The sequence below is a fragment of the Staurois parvus genome, unplaced genomic scaffold (genome assembly GCF_062004578.1).
Source record: "Staurois parvus isolate SC_StPar_1 unplaced genomic scaffold, SC_StPar_1.0 ptg000165l, whole genome shotgun sequence".
In the NCBI taxonomy this organism is placed as follows: Eukaryota; Metazoa; Chordata; class Amphibia; order Anura; family Ranidae; genus Staurois; species Staurois parvus.
This window is the reverse complement of record NW_028317961.1, coordinates 13,039,860-13,053,962: the sequence shown is the minus strand read 5'-3', so window position 1 is coordinate 13,053,962 and position 14,103 is coordinate 13,039,860. Positions and strand designations below refer to the sequence as shown.

The 14,103-nt window shown below is 41.7% G+C and overlaps 1 protein-coding gene across 1 annotated transcript in view; it reads left to right on the top strand.

Annotated features, from left to right (window-relative positions):
* LOC149462898 (interleukin-20 receptor subunit alpha-like) overlaps positions 1-14,103 on the top strand; it is a 63,422-nt gene that overhangs the window by 32,482 nt on the left and 16,837 nt on the right. Inside the window, exons 5-6 of the mRNA XM_089676228.1 lie at positions 7,132-7,277; positions 11,279-11,399. Of these exons, the coding sequence (XP_089532354.1) occupies positions 7,132-7,277; positions 11,279-11,399 (267 nt within the window). The remainder of the gene's footprint in view (positions 1-7,131; positions 7,278-11,278; positions 11,400-14,103) is intronic.

Sequence of the window (14,103 nt, the reverse complement as noted above, 5' to 3'; positions counted from 1 at the left end):
TATAACTTAACACTGTTCCCTGATCTCTTTGTAAAACCTAATACTGATCCCTGAACTCTGTGTATAACTTAACACTGATCCCTGATCTCTATGTAAAACGTAATACGGATCCCTGAACTCTGTGTATAACTTAACACTGATCCCTGATCTCTATGTAAAACCTAATACTGATCCCTGAACTCTGTGTATAACTTAACACTGATCCCTGATCTCTATGTAAAACGTAATACTGATCCCTGAACTCTGTGTATAAATTAACACTGATCCCTGATCTCTATGTAAAACGTAATACTGATCCCTGAACTCTGTGTATAAATTAACACTGATCCCTGATCTCTATGTAAAACGTAATACTGATCCCTGAACTCTGTGTATAACTTAATTTTAACTCCTAAACTCTGTGTATACCTTAATACTGATCTCTGAACCCTATGTATAACTTAATACTGATCCCTGAGCTCTGCGTATAACTTAAGCCTGACTCCTAAACTCTGTGTATACCTTAATACTGATCTCTGAACCTTATGTATAACTTAATACTGATCCCTGAGCTCTGCGTATAATTTAAGCCTGACTCCTAAACTCTGTGTATACCTTAATACTGATCTCTGAACCTTATGTATAACTTAATACTGATCCCTGAGCTCTGTGTATAACTTAAGCCTGACTCCTAAACTCTATGTATAATTTAATACTGATCTCTGAACTCTGTGTGTAATTAATGCTGACTCTGGAAAACTGTGCATAACTTAACCCTCCATTTACATCAATCCCGACTTTGAAATCATGCGACTTACCGTGAAATTGCACGATTTCAAAGTTGGGGGACCTGCTGATTTCAGGTGCGATTTACAAGACATCTGATACAGATGTCTATGCAAATTGTACCAAAAGTAGTGCATATACTACTTTCGAAATCGGTGCGGCTCTGACCAAGTGACTGCTCCAATTGCGGACAATAGGGTGCGACTTGGCATGCAATTTGCAAGTCGCAGGGCATGCATATCGCATGCCAAGTCACATCCATTGTGAACCAGGGCTTATACTGATCCCTGAACTCTGTGTATAACTTAATCTTGACCCTTGAACTCTGTGTGTTATTTAAGTCTGACCCCTGAACTCCTGCATTACTTTAACTGGAAATTGCGCAGGCATTCAATGCTGCACCCAAATTAAATTTACGTCTTTTTCGCCCACAAATAGAGCTTTCTTTTGGGGGTATTTCATCGCCTGTGTGTTTTTTATTTTTTGCGCTGTAAAAAAAAAAGTCCAACAATTTTGAGAAAAAAAATTATATTTTTGACCTTTTTGCTATTAAACATGTCCAGTAAAAAAAATTTAAAAATCTAATTTCGGCATAAATTTCGGCCAAAATGTATTCTGCGACACGTCTTTGCTTAAAAAAATCCCAAAACATGTAAAATAATTGGTTTACGTGAAAGTTATAGCGTTTACAAATGGCGGTATATATACTGGGAGTTACTGAAGCCTGCCACTGAACTCTGTGTTATTTCATTCTGACCCCTGACCACTTTGCATTACTTAATCCTAACCCCTGAACTCTCTGTGTGACTTAATCTTGACCTCTGAACTCTGTGCATTACTAAATCCTGACCCCTGAACTTTGTGCATTACTTAATCCTAACCCCTGAACTCTGCTTTACTTAATCCTAACCCCTGAACTCTGCTTTACTTAATCCTAACCCCTGAACTCTGCGTTACTTAATCCCAACCCCTGAACTCTGCGTTACTTAATCCCAACCCCTGAACTCTGCGTTACTTAATCCCAACCCCTGAACTCTGCGTTACTTAATCCCAACCCCTGAACTCTGCGTTACTTAATCCCAACCCCTGAACTCTTTGGGCTACTTACTTCTGACCCCAGAACTCTGTGCATTACTTAATTCTGACCCTTGAACTTTGTGCATTACTTAATCCTAACCCCTGAACTCTGCTTTACTTAATCCTAACCCCTGAACTCTGCTTTACTTAATCCTAACCCCTGAACTCTGCTTTACTTAATCCCTACCCCTGAACTCTTTGGACTACTTACTTCTGACCCCAGAACTCTGTGCATTACTTAATTCTGACCCCTGAACTCTGTGTTACCTAATTCTGACCCCTGAACTTTGCTTTACTTAATCCTAACCTCAGACCTCTCTGCATTACTTAATCTTGACCCCTAAACTCTTTGAGTTACTTACTCCTGAACCCAGAACTCTGTGCATTAACTAATTCTGATCCCCTGAACTCTGTGCAGTACTGAATTCTGACTCCTGAACTCTGTGTGTTATTTAATTCTGACCCCTGGATTGTGTGCATTACTTAATCCTAGCCCCTGAACTCTCTGTGTTACTGAATCCTGACCCCTGAACTCTCTGTGTCACTTAAACTTGGTCTCTGAACTCTGTACTCTACTTAATCCTGATCCATGCTATTTATGCTTCACACTCTCTTGGCCCACATCAGTATAAACTGAAGTTTTATGTAACCATTCCGCTTTAAGCCCCACCCACTGTTGGGGCCATTAGGCCACACCCACAGTCATTCCCCATCTCATGGTATCCGAGATATTCTGTCTTCATACCTTGAATGTCTTCCAAACTTCTGCTACCTTTTGTTTCAAGACATGTTAATGGGGATGTGATTTTGTGGGTGTGGATAAAAATGAGGGCATGGTTTGTGGGTGTGGTTAAAAATGGGCATGGTAAGTAGGTTGTCCCAAGATTTTGAAAATCTGTTAAAATGGTATTAAATCCCAAATCAAAAATGTACTACAGTATATTGTAGCTTACTAATCATTAAATGTGATGGCTGCATTCTTTTTCTTTTTTAGGCTTTCTCCCTCTGTTTTCACCTGGTGATCTGGCCAGTAACACTCCTCCTGTATTAGAGTGAGCCCACTCTGACTGATGGAACATGGGGGGGGGGGGGTACAGCAGAAGCAGCATTGTCATTCTGGGGGGGAGGGGAGTGGTAAATGTACTAGCGGATTGCGATACACTAACAAATTGAAGCTGAACTCCAGCCCATACTTTCTAAGCAGTTGCAGCAGACAGTTTTTGTTCCTTTTGGGAGAAAGATTTTATATTAATAAATAAAACCTGATCATTGTAAGCACTCCTGTCAGTGGTAAATGGATTCCCCTCATCCCTGTAAATTGATACATCTGGAAGACAGCTTGTTCTTTTGAAAAGCAACAGCCTTACTGGGCAGATGACCAGATGAAAATAGAAGAAAGAAAGTCCAAAAAAGGAAACTAATATAGCCATCACATCTAAGAATTGTACGCTGAAATAAAATAAGTGCTTGCTTTTGGGTTTATTACTGCTTTGATCTTACTCTGCCACACTAGCAGTCTATATGGTGGCATTTGTATACATTCCCCATAGAGGTGCCAAGCTTCTTGTGTCTTTTGTTTAACAAGAGAGTGTTAATAAGCCCTGCAAATGGCCAGAACTGAATAACAAGATTTGCGCACTTAGGGAATTTCTGTCTACAAACACAACTTTATATCAGCACATTTTAAAAGCCATTTTCTTTTTTATGTTTTATCTCAAATATTTCATTTACTATATATTTTTGAGATGTGCATAAACATTTTTTGAAGTGTTCACATAAATTATTATTATTATACAGTATATATATAGTACCAACGGTTTGCTCAGCGCTGTACATTATAATGGGAGACAGTACACGAGACAGTACAGTAACAATACAATACAATACAATACACGAGGGGTTCGAGGGCCCTGCTCCTTGGAGCTTACAATCTAGGAGGGAGGGGAGAGTGGTACAGGAGGAAATAGCTGTGGGGGATGGAGTGGTGGGAAGAGCGGAGTAGATCAGCAAATTAGGTGAGAGCAGGGTAGGCTTCTCTGAAGAGATGGGTTTTCAGGGTGGCCTGAAGATGAGGAGGGAAGGTGACAGTCTGATGGATTGGGGTAGTGAGTTCCAGAGGATGGGGGAAGCCCTGGAGACGTCCTGGAGATGGGCATGGGAGGAGGAGACCAGGGAACTGGAGAGAAGGAGGTCTTGTGAGGAGCGGAGAGTGCGTTTTGGGTGGTAGATGGATATCAGGTTGGTGATGTAGTTTGGGGCAGTGTTATGAGCAGCTTTGTATGTTAATGTTAATATTTTGAATTTTATGCGTTGGTCAATCGGAAACCAGTGGAGGGATTGGCAGAGCGGGGTGGCGGATATGGAGCGGTTGGTAAGGTGGATGAGTCTGGCCGCAGAATTCAGGATAGACTGAAGCGGGGATAGCCTGTTTTGGGGTAGGCCGGCGAGGAGGGAGTTACAGTAGTCAAGTCGGGAGATGATAAGGGAGCAAATTAGTTGGTTTGTAGTTTCTGGAGTTAGGAACGTGCGTTTTTTGGAGATGTTGCGGAGGTGGAGTCTGCATGAATTTGTCAGCGATTGGACCTGGGGCTGGAAGGACAGATTGGAATCTAGGATTACACCTAGTACTCTGGCTTGCGGGGTGGGGCTGATGGTGGCATTGTTGGTCATGATGGAGAGGTCGGGGGGGGGGGGGGTGTGGGCTGGTGGGAAAACTAGGAGCTCGGTTTTGGCAAGGTTTAATTTGAGGAAGTGGAGTGACATCTAGTCTGATATGTCGTTCAGAAGGCTAGTGATTAGAGCGGAGACTGAAGGAGTGAGGGAGGAGTAGAGAGATAGATTTGAGTGTCATCGGCATAGAGATGGTAAATATTTATTACCTTTTAAAAAAAAAATCTAATCAGCAAACTTGTGTAAAAATGTGCAGAAACTATCCTTGTATTAACTAGTTGCCGACCGCAGATAGCCGAATGACGGCTGCACTGCGGCCGGCCAGTTCTGGGTGGACGTCATATGACGTCCCCCCAGAACGCGCTCTCCTGCGCGTGCCAGGGGGCGCGCACCCGGCGATCTCCGTGATCGCTGTGTCCTACGGACACAGCTGATCACGTGATGTGGTAAAAGGCCAATCATACCGGCCTTTTACCACGTGATCAGCGGTGTCCAATGACACGCTGATCACAGGGAAATGCAAGTGCCGGTTCTCGGCTGCACTTTCCTCACGCTGTCAGATCATGAGGAAAGTACTGCCGAGAACCGGCAGTTGTCAGAGCGGGGATCGGCACCGATCATCAGGGCACTGATGATCAGTGCCCTGATGATCGGTGCCCAGCAGTGCCACCCACAAGTTCCACCCACCTGTGCCCAGCAGTGCGCCCACTAGCTCCGCCCACCTGTGCCCAGCAGATCACCCACCTGTGCCCAGCAGTGCACCCACCTGTGCCACTCTGTAGTGTCACACACCTGTGCTCAGAAGTGCCACCCACCTGTGCCCACCCACCTGTGCCCACCAGTGCCACCCACCTGTGCCCACCCACCAGTGCCACCCACCAGTGCAGCCCAGCAGTGCTGCCAGTCAGTGCCACCAGTCAGTGCCCAGCGGTTGTGCCAGTCAGTGCCGCCAGTCAGTGCCCAGCAGTGATGCCAGTCAGTGCCGTCTATCAGTACCCATCATCAGTGTCACCTATCAGTGCCGCCTATCAGTGCTGCATATTAGTGCTGCCTATCCGTGACACCTCATTAGTGCTGCCTATCAGTGCCGCCTATCCGTGCCACCTCATTAGTACTGCCTATCAGTGCCCTTTAGTGCTATCAGTGCCCATCAGTGCCGCCTATCAGTGCCCATCAGTGCTGCCTCATCAACGCACATCAGTGAAGCAGAAAAATTACCTGTTTGAAAAATTTTATAATAGAAACAAAGAAACTTTTTTTTTTTCAAATTTTTTGCATTTTTTAATTTATAGCGCAAAAAGTAAAGCGCCCAGTGGCGATTAAATACCACTAAAAGAAATCTCTATTTGTGAGAAAAAAATGATCAAAATTTCATATGGGTACAATGTTGCATGACCGCGCAATTGTCAATCAAAGTGCGGCAGCGCTGAAAGCTGAAAATTGGCCTGGTAAATAAGGGGGTATAAGTGCCTGGTAGGCAAGTGGTTAAATCAGAACTTAATCCAAAGTATTTCTTTAATTTTGGATACAGTGGGAAATAGTTTCAACCTTTTAGATTCTGAGCAAATAAAATGTATTCCTGCTGAACCTCTTTGCCCTGTTGTTTACTACAAGGGAAGCACTGGTGCAAGAAAAAGTTCCGTTTCTTTCTAGGTCAAGTAAGGCAGTATGTCTTTCACTCAGTTCTATGTTCCAGTTCTTTATTTTACATGCGTATACAGATAAATATGACTCAGTGTGCTTATTTATTTTAGCCACAAAAGGGCTGTAATCATAGCTAGTAGTAAGCAGACTGTCATTTTTTAGCTGTTTGCCCATGTAAAATTTAAAAAAAATGGAACTAGGAATTGGGTACATAACCTGCTTTTCTCATTAATATTAAAATATTTTTATCATCAAAATAATGAAATTGTTGCTTTGTTGCATGAGTTTGGTTTAGCTCAGTGGTGCCCAACACACAACCAGGGGCGGACTGACAACTCATGGGGCCCCCGGGCAATAGGAGATCATGGCACCTACTGACACCCAGGCCCTCGGGCCATGCCCGAGTTCCCAAATGGTGAGTCCGCCCCTGCACACAACTATACTGCACTGACTACTGGGAGGCGGTTAAACCTCACTGCCTCACTGCACTGACCACCACGGAGGGAGAGGGGGGGGGGGTCAATTTTACTGCCTGACTACACTGACCACCACAGGAGGTTTTACATTTCATTGCGACTGCACTGACCACCAGGGGAAGTAGTTAAGTTTCACTGCCATTGCACTAGGCATAATTATTGTGGCTACTGACACCATTGATGGGGGTCATTATTGTGGTCACTGACACCAATGATCACTCTTTCTCTTCAGTGTGCATAGCTGTACATTGCAAAAAATGCAGCAGGACCAAGATTTTCGGCTGCTGAGACGCATTATATATGACTCAACATAATTCACCTCGACTTGCGAAAACTCACTGCTGATCTGGGGCCCCACTTGAGGTTCTCTATTAAAATTGAAATTGAAATTGACCGCCACTGGTCCAGATAGTAATTTATTCTTCTCATTCTGTGTGAAGTATGCACCGACATAAAATTAAATAGATGTTTTCTTTTTCATTTGCTATATTTTTGTTAGCGGAAATTGGTCCTCCCACAGTCAACTTGAATCTTGGTAATGCATCCATTGAAATTCAGCTGACTCATCCTGTTAAATCACTTCATAAGATTTTCAAAGGAGTAATGTATCATATATACGTCAATGATAAAGAGAGAAAAATTGAGGTAAGTTTTTGAAAGAGTAGCTTTTTTAAGTATAAGGTTTTAATGTAAACCCCCAGTTAAAGCATTCATGGTTAAACCAAACCTGATGGTATAACCGCCTCACAAATATTTGCTATGCTATCTGTTGTGTAGGTGTGCAGCAGAGCTGTTTTTCTTTGCAAAAATGACATTTTCACCTGTTATGTTTCAGTAATTGTTTACTATCTCACGCTGACTGTTTCTTGTCTTTAGAGGTCACCCTGTTCCTAACAGCTTGGTAGCAATATATACTATATTGCCAAATGTATTGGGACACTCCTCCAAATCATTGGATTCTGGTGTTCCTATCACCTCCATGGCCAAAGGTGTATAAAATCAAGCACTAACACCCCGGTCGCACCAGGTGCGACTTGGCATGCGATTTGCAAGCCATGCAACTTGCAAATCGTATGCCAAGTTGCACCCTACTGTCTGCAGTTACAGCGGTCATATCAGTGTGGTTCCGTCTTGGTCGGAGCCACACCGATTTTTAAAGTAGTACATGCACTACTTTTGGTGCGATTTGCATAGACATCTGTGTCAGATGTCTTGCAAATCAAATCTGAAATCGTGCGACTTCACTATAAGTCACACAATTTCAAAGTCAGGCTTGATGTGACTGGCGTGTTAGGCATGCAGACTGCTTCTACAAACATTTGTGAAAGGAGGGGTCACTCTCAGGAGCTCAGTGAATTCAAGCGTGGTACCGTGATAGGTTGCCACCTGTGAAATAGGTCCACCCATGAAATTTCCTTGCTACTAAATATTCCACGGTCAACTGTTAGTGGTATTATAACAAAGTGGAAGCAACTGGAAACAACAGCAACTCAGCTACGAAGTTGTAGGCCACGTAAAATGACAGAGTGGGGTCAGCGCATGCTGAAGTGTACAGTGCGCAGAAGTTGCCAACTGTCTGCAGAGCCAATAGCTAAAGACCTCCAAACTTCATGTGGCCTTCAGATAAGCACAGCAACAGTGCATAGAGAGCTTCATGAAATGGGTTTTTTATTGGCTGAGCAGCTGCATCAAAGCCATACATCACCAAGTGTAATACAAAGCATCAGATGCAGTGGTGCAAAGTACGCTGCCACTGGACTCTACAGCAGTGCAGACGTGTTCTCTGGAGTGACAAATCATGCTTCTCTGTCTAGCAATCCGATAGGTTTGGTGGTCTCCAGGAAAACTATGCCTGCCTGACTGCATTTTTTTCAAAAATACTAAGTGCCACTACTTGACAAGTCAGAAACACAACAAATGTCACAGATCTGTGATATAAAACAAACTCTGCAAGACTGACAATAGAATGGTAGAGTTGTAGATGTGCCTGGATAGCCTGCATGTTTCATTGTGCTAATTGGCTTGCTGTGTACCTATGAATCAGAACTTCTGAGCTAGAGACAATTTCTCTTTGAAAAATAAGTCCTGTAGTTGCTGCAGTAAGAACTGATAGTACTTTATAGAAAATATATTCCCATCAGGTGGTATGTCACTACTCTTCTGCAGTATTCCAATAACTTCAAAGGCACTGTGATCCCACAAATAATGGCTGACATGCAGAAAGTTTGTATCTGGCAGTTAAAAACATTGTGTCTAATCTCTATAACAATCACAGAAGACAAGTTAAGTGGCATATAACCTGAGCTAATTCAAATGTAAGTGCAGCGTAAAGCATACGTGACAAATGCAATCATAGAGTGCTTATGTGAATAGAAGTGTGCATACAATAAAAACGTCTCAGATCATATAAAATCATAGAATCATAAAAAACTCTAAAGATCTGAACATAAATAGTCTGTGGCACTACAGGTCACAGGAGTGCCAAGTGATATGTGTGTGCTTTTTAGTAACATTAGTGATTATACATAGTCCATGGCACTACAGGTCACAGTAATGACCGGTGTTCATGGAACTACAAGGTGCAGCAATATCATCTGGGATGCTCGAGAGTGCTCATGATCCAACATGGGAATCCACCACCTTATATGGATGTGCACTCACCAGAACACTACTTATTTATTTATGGTACTTATATAGCGCTGTAAATATTATGCAGTGCTTCACATATATATTGTACATTCACATCAGTCCCTAACCCTGAAGGGGCGTACAATCTAAGGTCCCTAACTCACATTCGTACATACACATACTAGGGACAATTTAGACAGGATCCAACTAACCTACCAGCATTTCTTTGGAGGGGGGGAGTAAACCGGAGTATAATAGCGTTAATGCTGATCCTTATGGGGGGTCTCAGGAAGCCATAAATAGGGACCGGACCAGGGGCGGACTGACCATTTGGAAACTCGGGCACTGCCCGAGGGCCTGGGGTCAGTAGGTGGCCCCATGAGATGCCCCTGGTACCTTTTTCATGGGCTTTTTTGAGTTTGGGCAAGGACACAGGGACCCCATGATCCCCTATTGCCCAGGGGCCCCATGAGTTGTCAGTCCACCCCTGGACCGAACTTCTCCAGGGTCAGGGCTATGCAAAACCAGCAAAGGATCCTCCTAGGGGGAGAAGCTCACCACAGGAGCCGAAGGTATGGCAATATAGTGTAGCATTTATTGTAAATAGTTAAAAAATAATCCACATGGATACAGCAAAGATTTAAATACATGAAAGCATACCAAGATGGCCACCACTCCAAACTCTGGCCGTGGCGGCGTGACATCAGCACGTGAGGCTCATCCAACTTGATTTGTGTGCATGCACTTCCCGTCTGTCCCATGTACATAAACGGCCGGACGGGAGCGCTGCCGGAACTGGTGGACATTTTTAAACGTCCCCCACATCCATTGCCTGTGTGTGCTCCCTGGAACACCGATCACTGTACGGGACCTCTTTGTGAGGTCCCGATTCATGTGATCACTGATTGGCCAATCAGTGATCACATGAATAGTAGTAAAAAAGATGTCACTTCCTGACATCATTGCTTACTACTTGTGTAATCTACTTACAGAGGTCACATGGTACAAGGCTATTCACAACAGCCTTGTACCATGTGACAAGCTGTGACCAATCACAGCTCTCACAGTATTTCTCAATGGCTGCAAGAATGCAGCCAGAGAGAAGGAGAAATCATTGCTTTTACAGCCTTTATCAACCCCCACAAGTAGTACAGTGTCACTATGGTGACACTGTATTGCTAGAGTGACAGTATGTTAAAAAATAACAAAAATATAAATAATATAAAAAAAAATAAAAATGTAAACAAAATTTTTAAAAAATTATAATTGTTGGTTATAAACTAATTTTTTTTTTTTTACTAAAAAGATAGATGAATACATTTTGACCAAGATTTATGAAGAAAGATTATTTATTTGCAATATTTTATAAGAAAAACACTTTTTTTTCAAAATTTTAGAATTTTTTCATTTATATATCAAAAAACTTAAAATCCCAGTGGTGAATAAATACCACCAAAATAAAGTTTTATCTGTCTCAAAAAAATGCTAAAAATTAATATGGGTACAGTGTTGCATGACCGCACAATTGTCATTCAAAATGTGATAGCACTGAAAGCTGAAAATTGGCCTGGACTGGAAGGGGGTGAAAGTGTCTGGACTTGAAGTGGTTAAAGCAAACTCCTCTATCCATCCTTGTCTCCATGTGTTATTTTGCTGAGAAATCACTTTGAAAAACCACCCTTAGCATTTCTGGCCATGGCCATCTTGAGTAAGGGCAGATGTTTCATGTAGCATTTGCTTTTGGTAATTCATCTGCCCTTAGCTCAGGCATGCAGGAAGGAGGGTGTGCTTAAGCTGAAAAAAACCCTCCTCCCCTGAAGACTCCTGGGATGTAGGACATTAGTTGCCTAGGCAAGAAGTAACTGAAGAAATGGATAAAACAAAGTTTTAAAACGAATTATGATATACTTTCCTATCTATGTACTAATGCTAGCAGTATAAGGATTAAAAACAGTCAATGTTGATTAGAGAGTGAAGTTCCACTTTAACATTAATGACTCTCCTAAATTCACTTCTAGGAGCCTTATTATAAGATTGAAAATATAGACCCGAATACAAGATATTGTGTAACTGCAGAAGTATACTGGTTTAACAAAAACAGTGTTCGGTCAGAAAAAACATGCATTACAACAAATGCAGGTAAGAAAGATGAAAGAATTATGTATGTTTGGTTTGTAGTATGCATATCATTTTTGAAAATGTATTCTCTCTTTATTGTTTTTTGATGCATATATAAATTGACATATAATAAACATACTAACAATCCAATAATAAAATTAGCTTCTATTTAAACGTACAAAGTGAGCTATTCCCTATCCCCTCCTCACCAACCCCCCCATAAAAAAAAGGGAAAGCCCACCCCTTGGATCCTTATATTGCGGTCTTCAATATCTATTTAGCCCTCTTCTTAAAATATTCTACTCCTAACATCCAGGTAGGATAATATACCCCTTGACTATGGTTCTTTATTCTAGCTATTTTATTATTTCGTCTTATTTTTCATTCACCTTTATTAGTAACTTAGCAAATTTCTCTGATTTCTTTAATGCAAACCATTTTTCCTATGTAATTTTATATTTCTCCAGACAGAGTATCCTCTCCCATGTGCATTAATTTTTCTATCCCCTGTGTATACTCTACTTTCAGAAACATTAGGATTTTTTTGTGTATACCAATACTTAGAGATCGGTCCTTTGGCTGTGTTTATCAGATGGGGTAGGAGGGATTTCTTACACTGGACCACCGATGTTTCAACGGGAATCTTCTTGCCCAATATTTCTTGAATAATATTAACTATTTTTTGCCAAAAGACCTGTATTTCAGCGCAATGCAACCACATTTGTGCAAAGGTTCCAGGCGAGTCACATCCCCTCCAATATATAGGAGTCAAATACCACTCTGCTAGTAGCTTAAAACACATTTCAGATCAGTCAAAACAAAGCATGCCTACTTTAGTATTTTGCTCCTCTGATGCTCATTGATTTTTACCCCCAAATCATGCTCCCACTTCTTTAAATACAGAGGTGTTATAGGCTAAACTTCCTTGACAAATAGTCGGTATACCAGAGAAATACTACGGCACGCACTGGCTGAGGAGCTAAAAAGCATCTCTATTGGTAATAGATTATCCCCATCACATAGTAGCAGCAGCAGTAAAGTTACAAAGTGGTGAAGTTATGCATATCTCCATTTATCCAGTGGCATAAAACCCCATTTTTGTCTTAATTCTTGAAGAGTGTGTATCGTACCTCCCTTAACAACAGCTCTCAACTACAATACATCAGAATATACCCAACGCGCGAAATACAAATAATCATGTTTCCCCGTGTTATTATTCAAAGACATTAAAGGTGAATTATGTACCCAATGAAACTGTCTGACCAACTCATCCAAGATTCTAAACACATTTTTAGTTAGTGTATTAGTTCTAGTAGCCTGTGGCTTTGTGTAACTAAAAGTCAGGCTTGTTCCACCTGCTGGCTTGTATACATGTTTGTGCAACTTTTAGACATTTTGCCAAGGCACCCCTGAAGAAACCTCAAGGCACCATGGTTGAGAAAGTCTGGCCTATAGGGTGTAAACTTGTGATTTCAGTCAGAGAAGTTGAACATACTGCTGTTTTCAAAAACACCACACATTCTCAAATGTTTTTAGAATTATAGTGGGATGACTTAAGTACATTTACCCACCTGCACAGTTCTAGATCTGCTCAATAATTTTATGTAAGCTATACAAAACCTTCATTTTCAGAGCATATATATGACTAGTTGGTGACAATAAAAAATACTGGTTGATAACTATTCACCAAATTAGCAACAATATTAAATGCAAATCAGGCTGTCTTCCACCTAAACTCAGCTTAGACTATGCAATGTAATTGCAGCTTTAGATCTACCAGCATGTGGTTCAAGCGCATGCCTAACTGGACACTAGGGATGAGACAACTTTTTTAAAGTTTGGATGCTGAATCCAAACCCCAATAAAGTACATAGCCAAACCCAATAAAGTAAATAGAAGGTGAATGTTTAATATCAGTAATGGTCACTTTCTAGGCTAACAGGCAAGGGATTGTCAAACAAATGGAGGGGTTTGCAACTATCCTGGGGAATGTAACATTCTTTTAACAAATGTGCCAGTGTAGTGCCCTTACCTGTCTGTGAAGGGGGGCATCTGCATATTATATACAGTATATATTGTATCCCTCGCAAAACTGATATTTACACAGAAAAAAATGCAGTTTAAATAGCCAGTAAATCACAGCTCCCAGATGCTTAATTCTATTTGTAAACAAAGTAGCCAAGGATTCTCTTCATCTGTACTAGACACTTATCCTAGATAAAAGTCGGATATACTGTAGATGTTAACTGGGGACCCCACACACTAAAAAAATGGTATGTGGTTCCCTCTAAAAATGACTTACCAGACCATTATTCTTGATGAGGTATTTGAGCCACGCTGAGAGGCCAGAAAAGGGGGGGGAGAGCAAGTGTGTGTTTCCTTTCCCTTAAACTATACCAGGCCACATGAGATGGGAGCTCCTTGCTTATTTTGATGAGGACAAGGACCTCTTCCCCACATCTGCGGGTGGGGGGCTTATTTGGAAGCCCCCTTTATAAAAAAAAAAAGAGGGCCCACAGATACCAGTTTCCTCCTATGTAAATTAGTAAGGGGTGTATAGTGCCCCTACCCACATGCAAAACAGTGAAAAGTAAATAAACATACTCACAAAGTTTTTGACAAGTCCTTTATTTAACCACTTGCCCTCTTAAGGATTTACCCCCCTCCTGACCAGGCCATTTTTTGCGTTACGGCGCTGTGTTACTTTAACTGACAATTGCTCGGC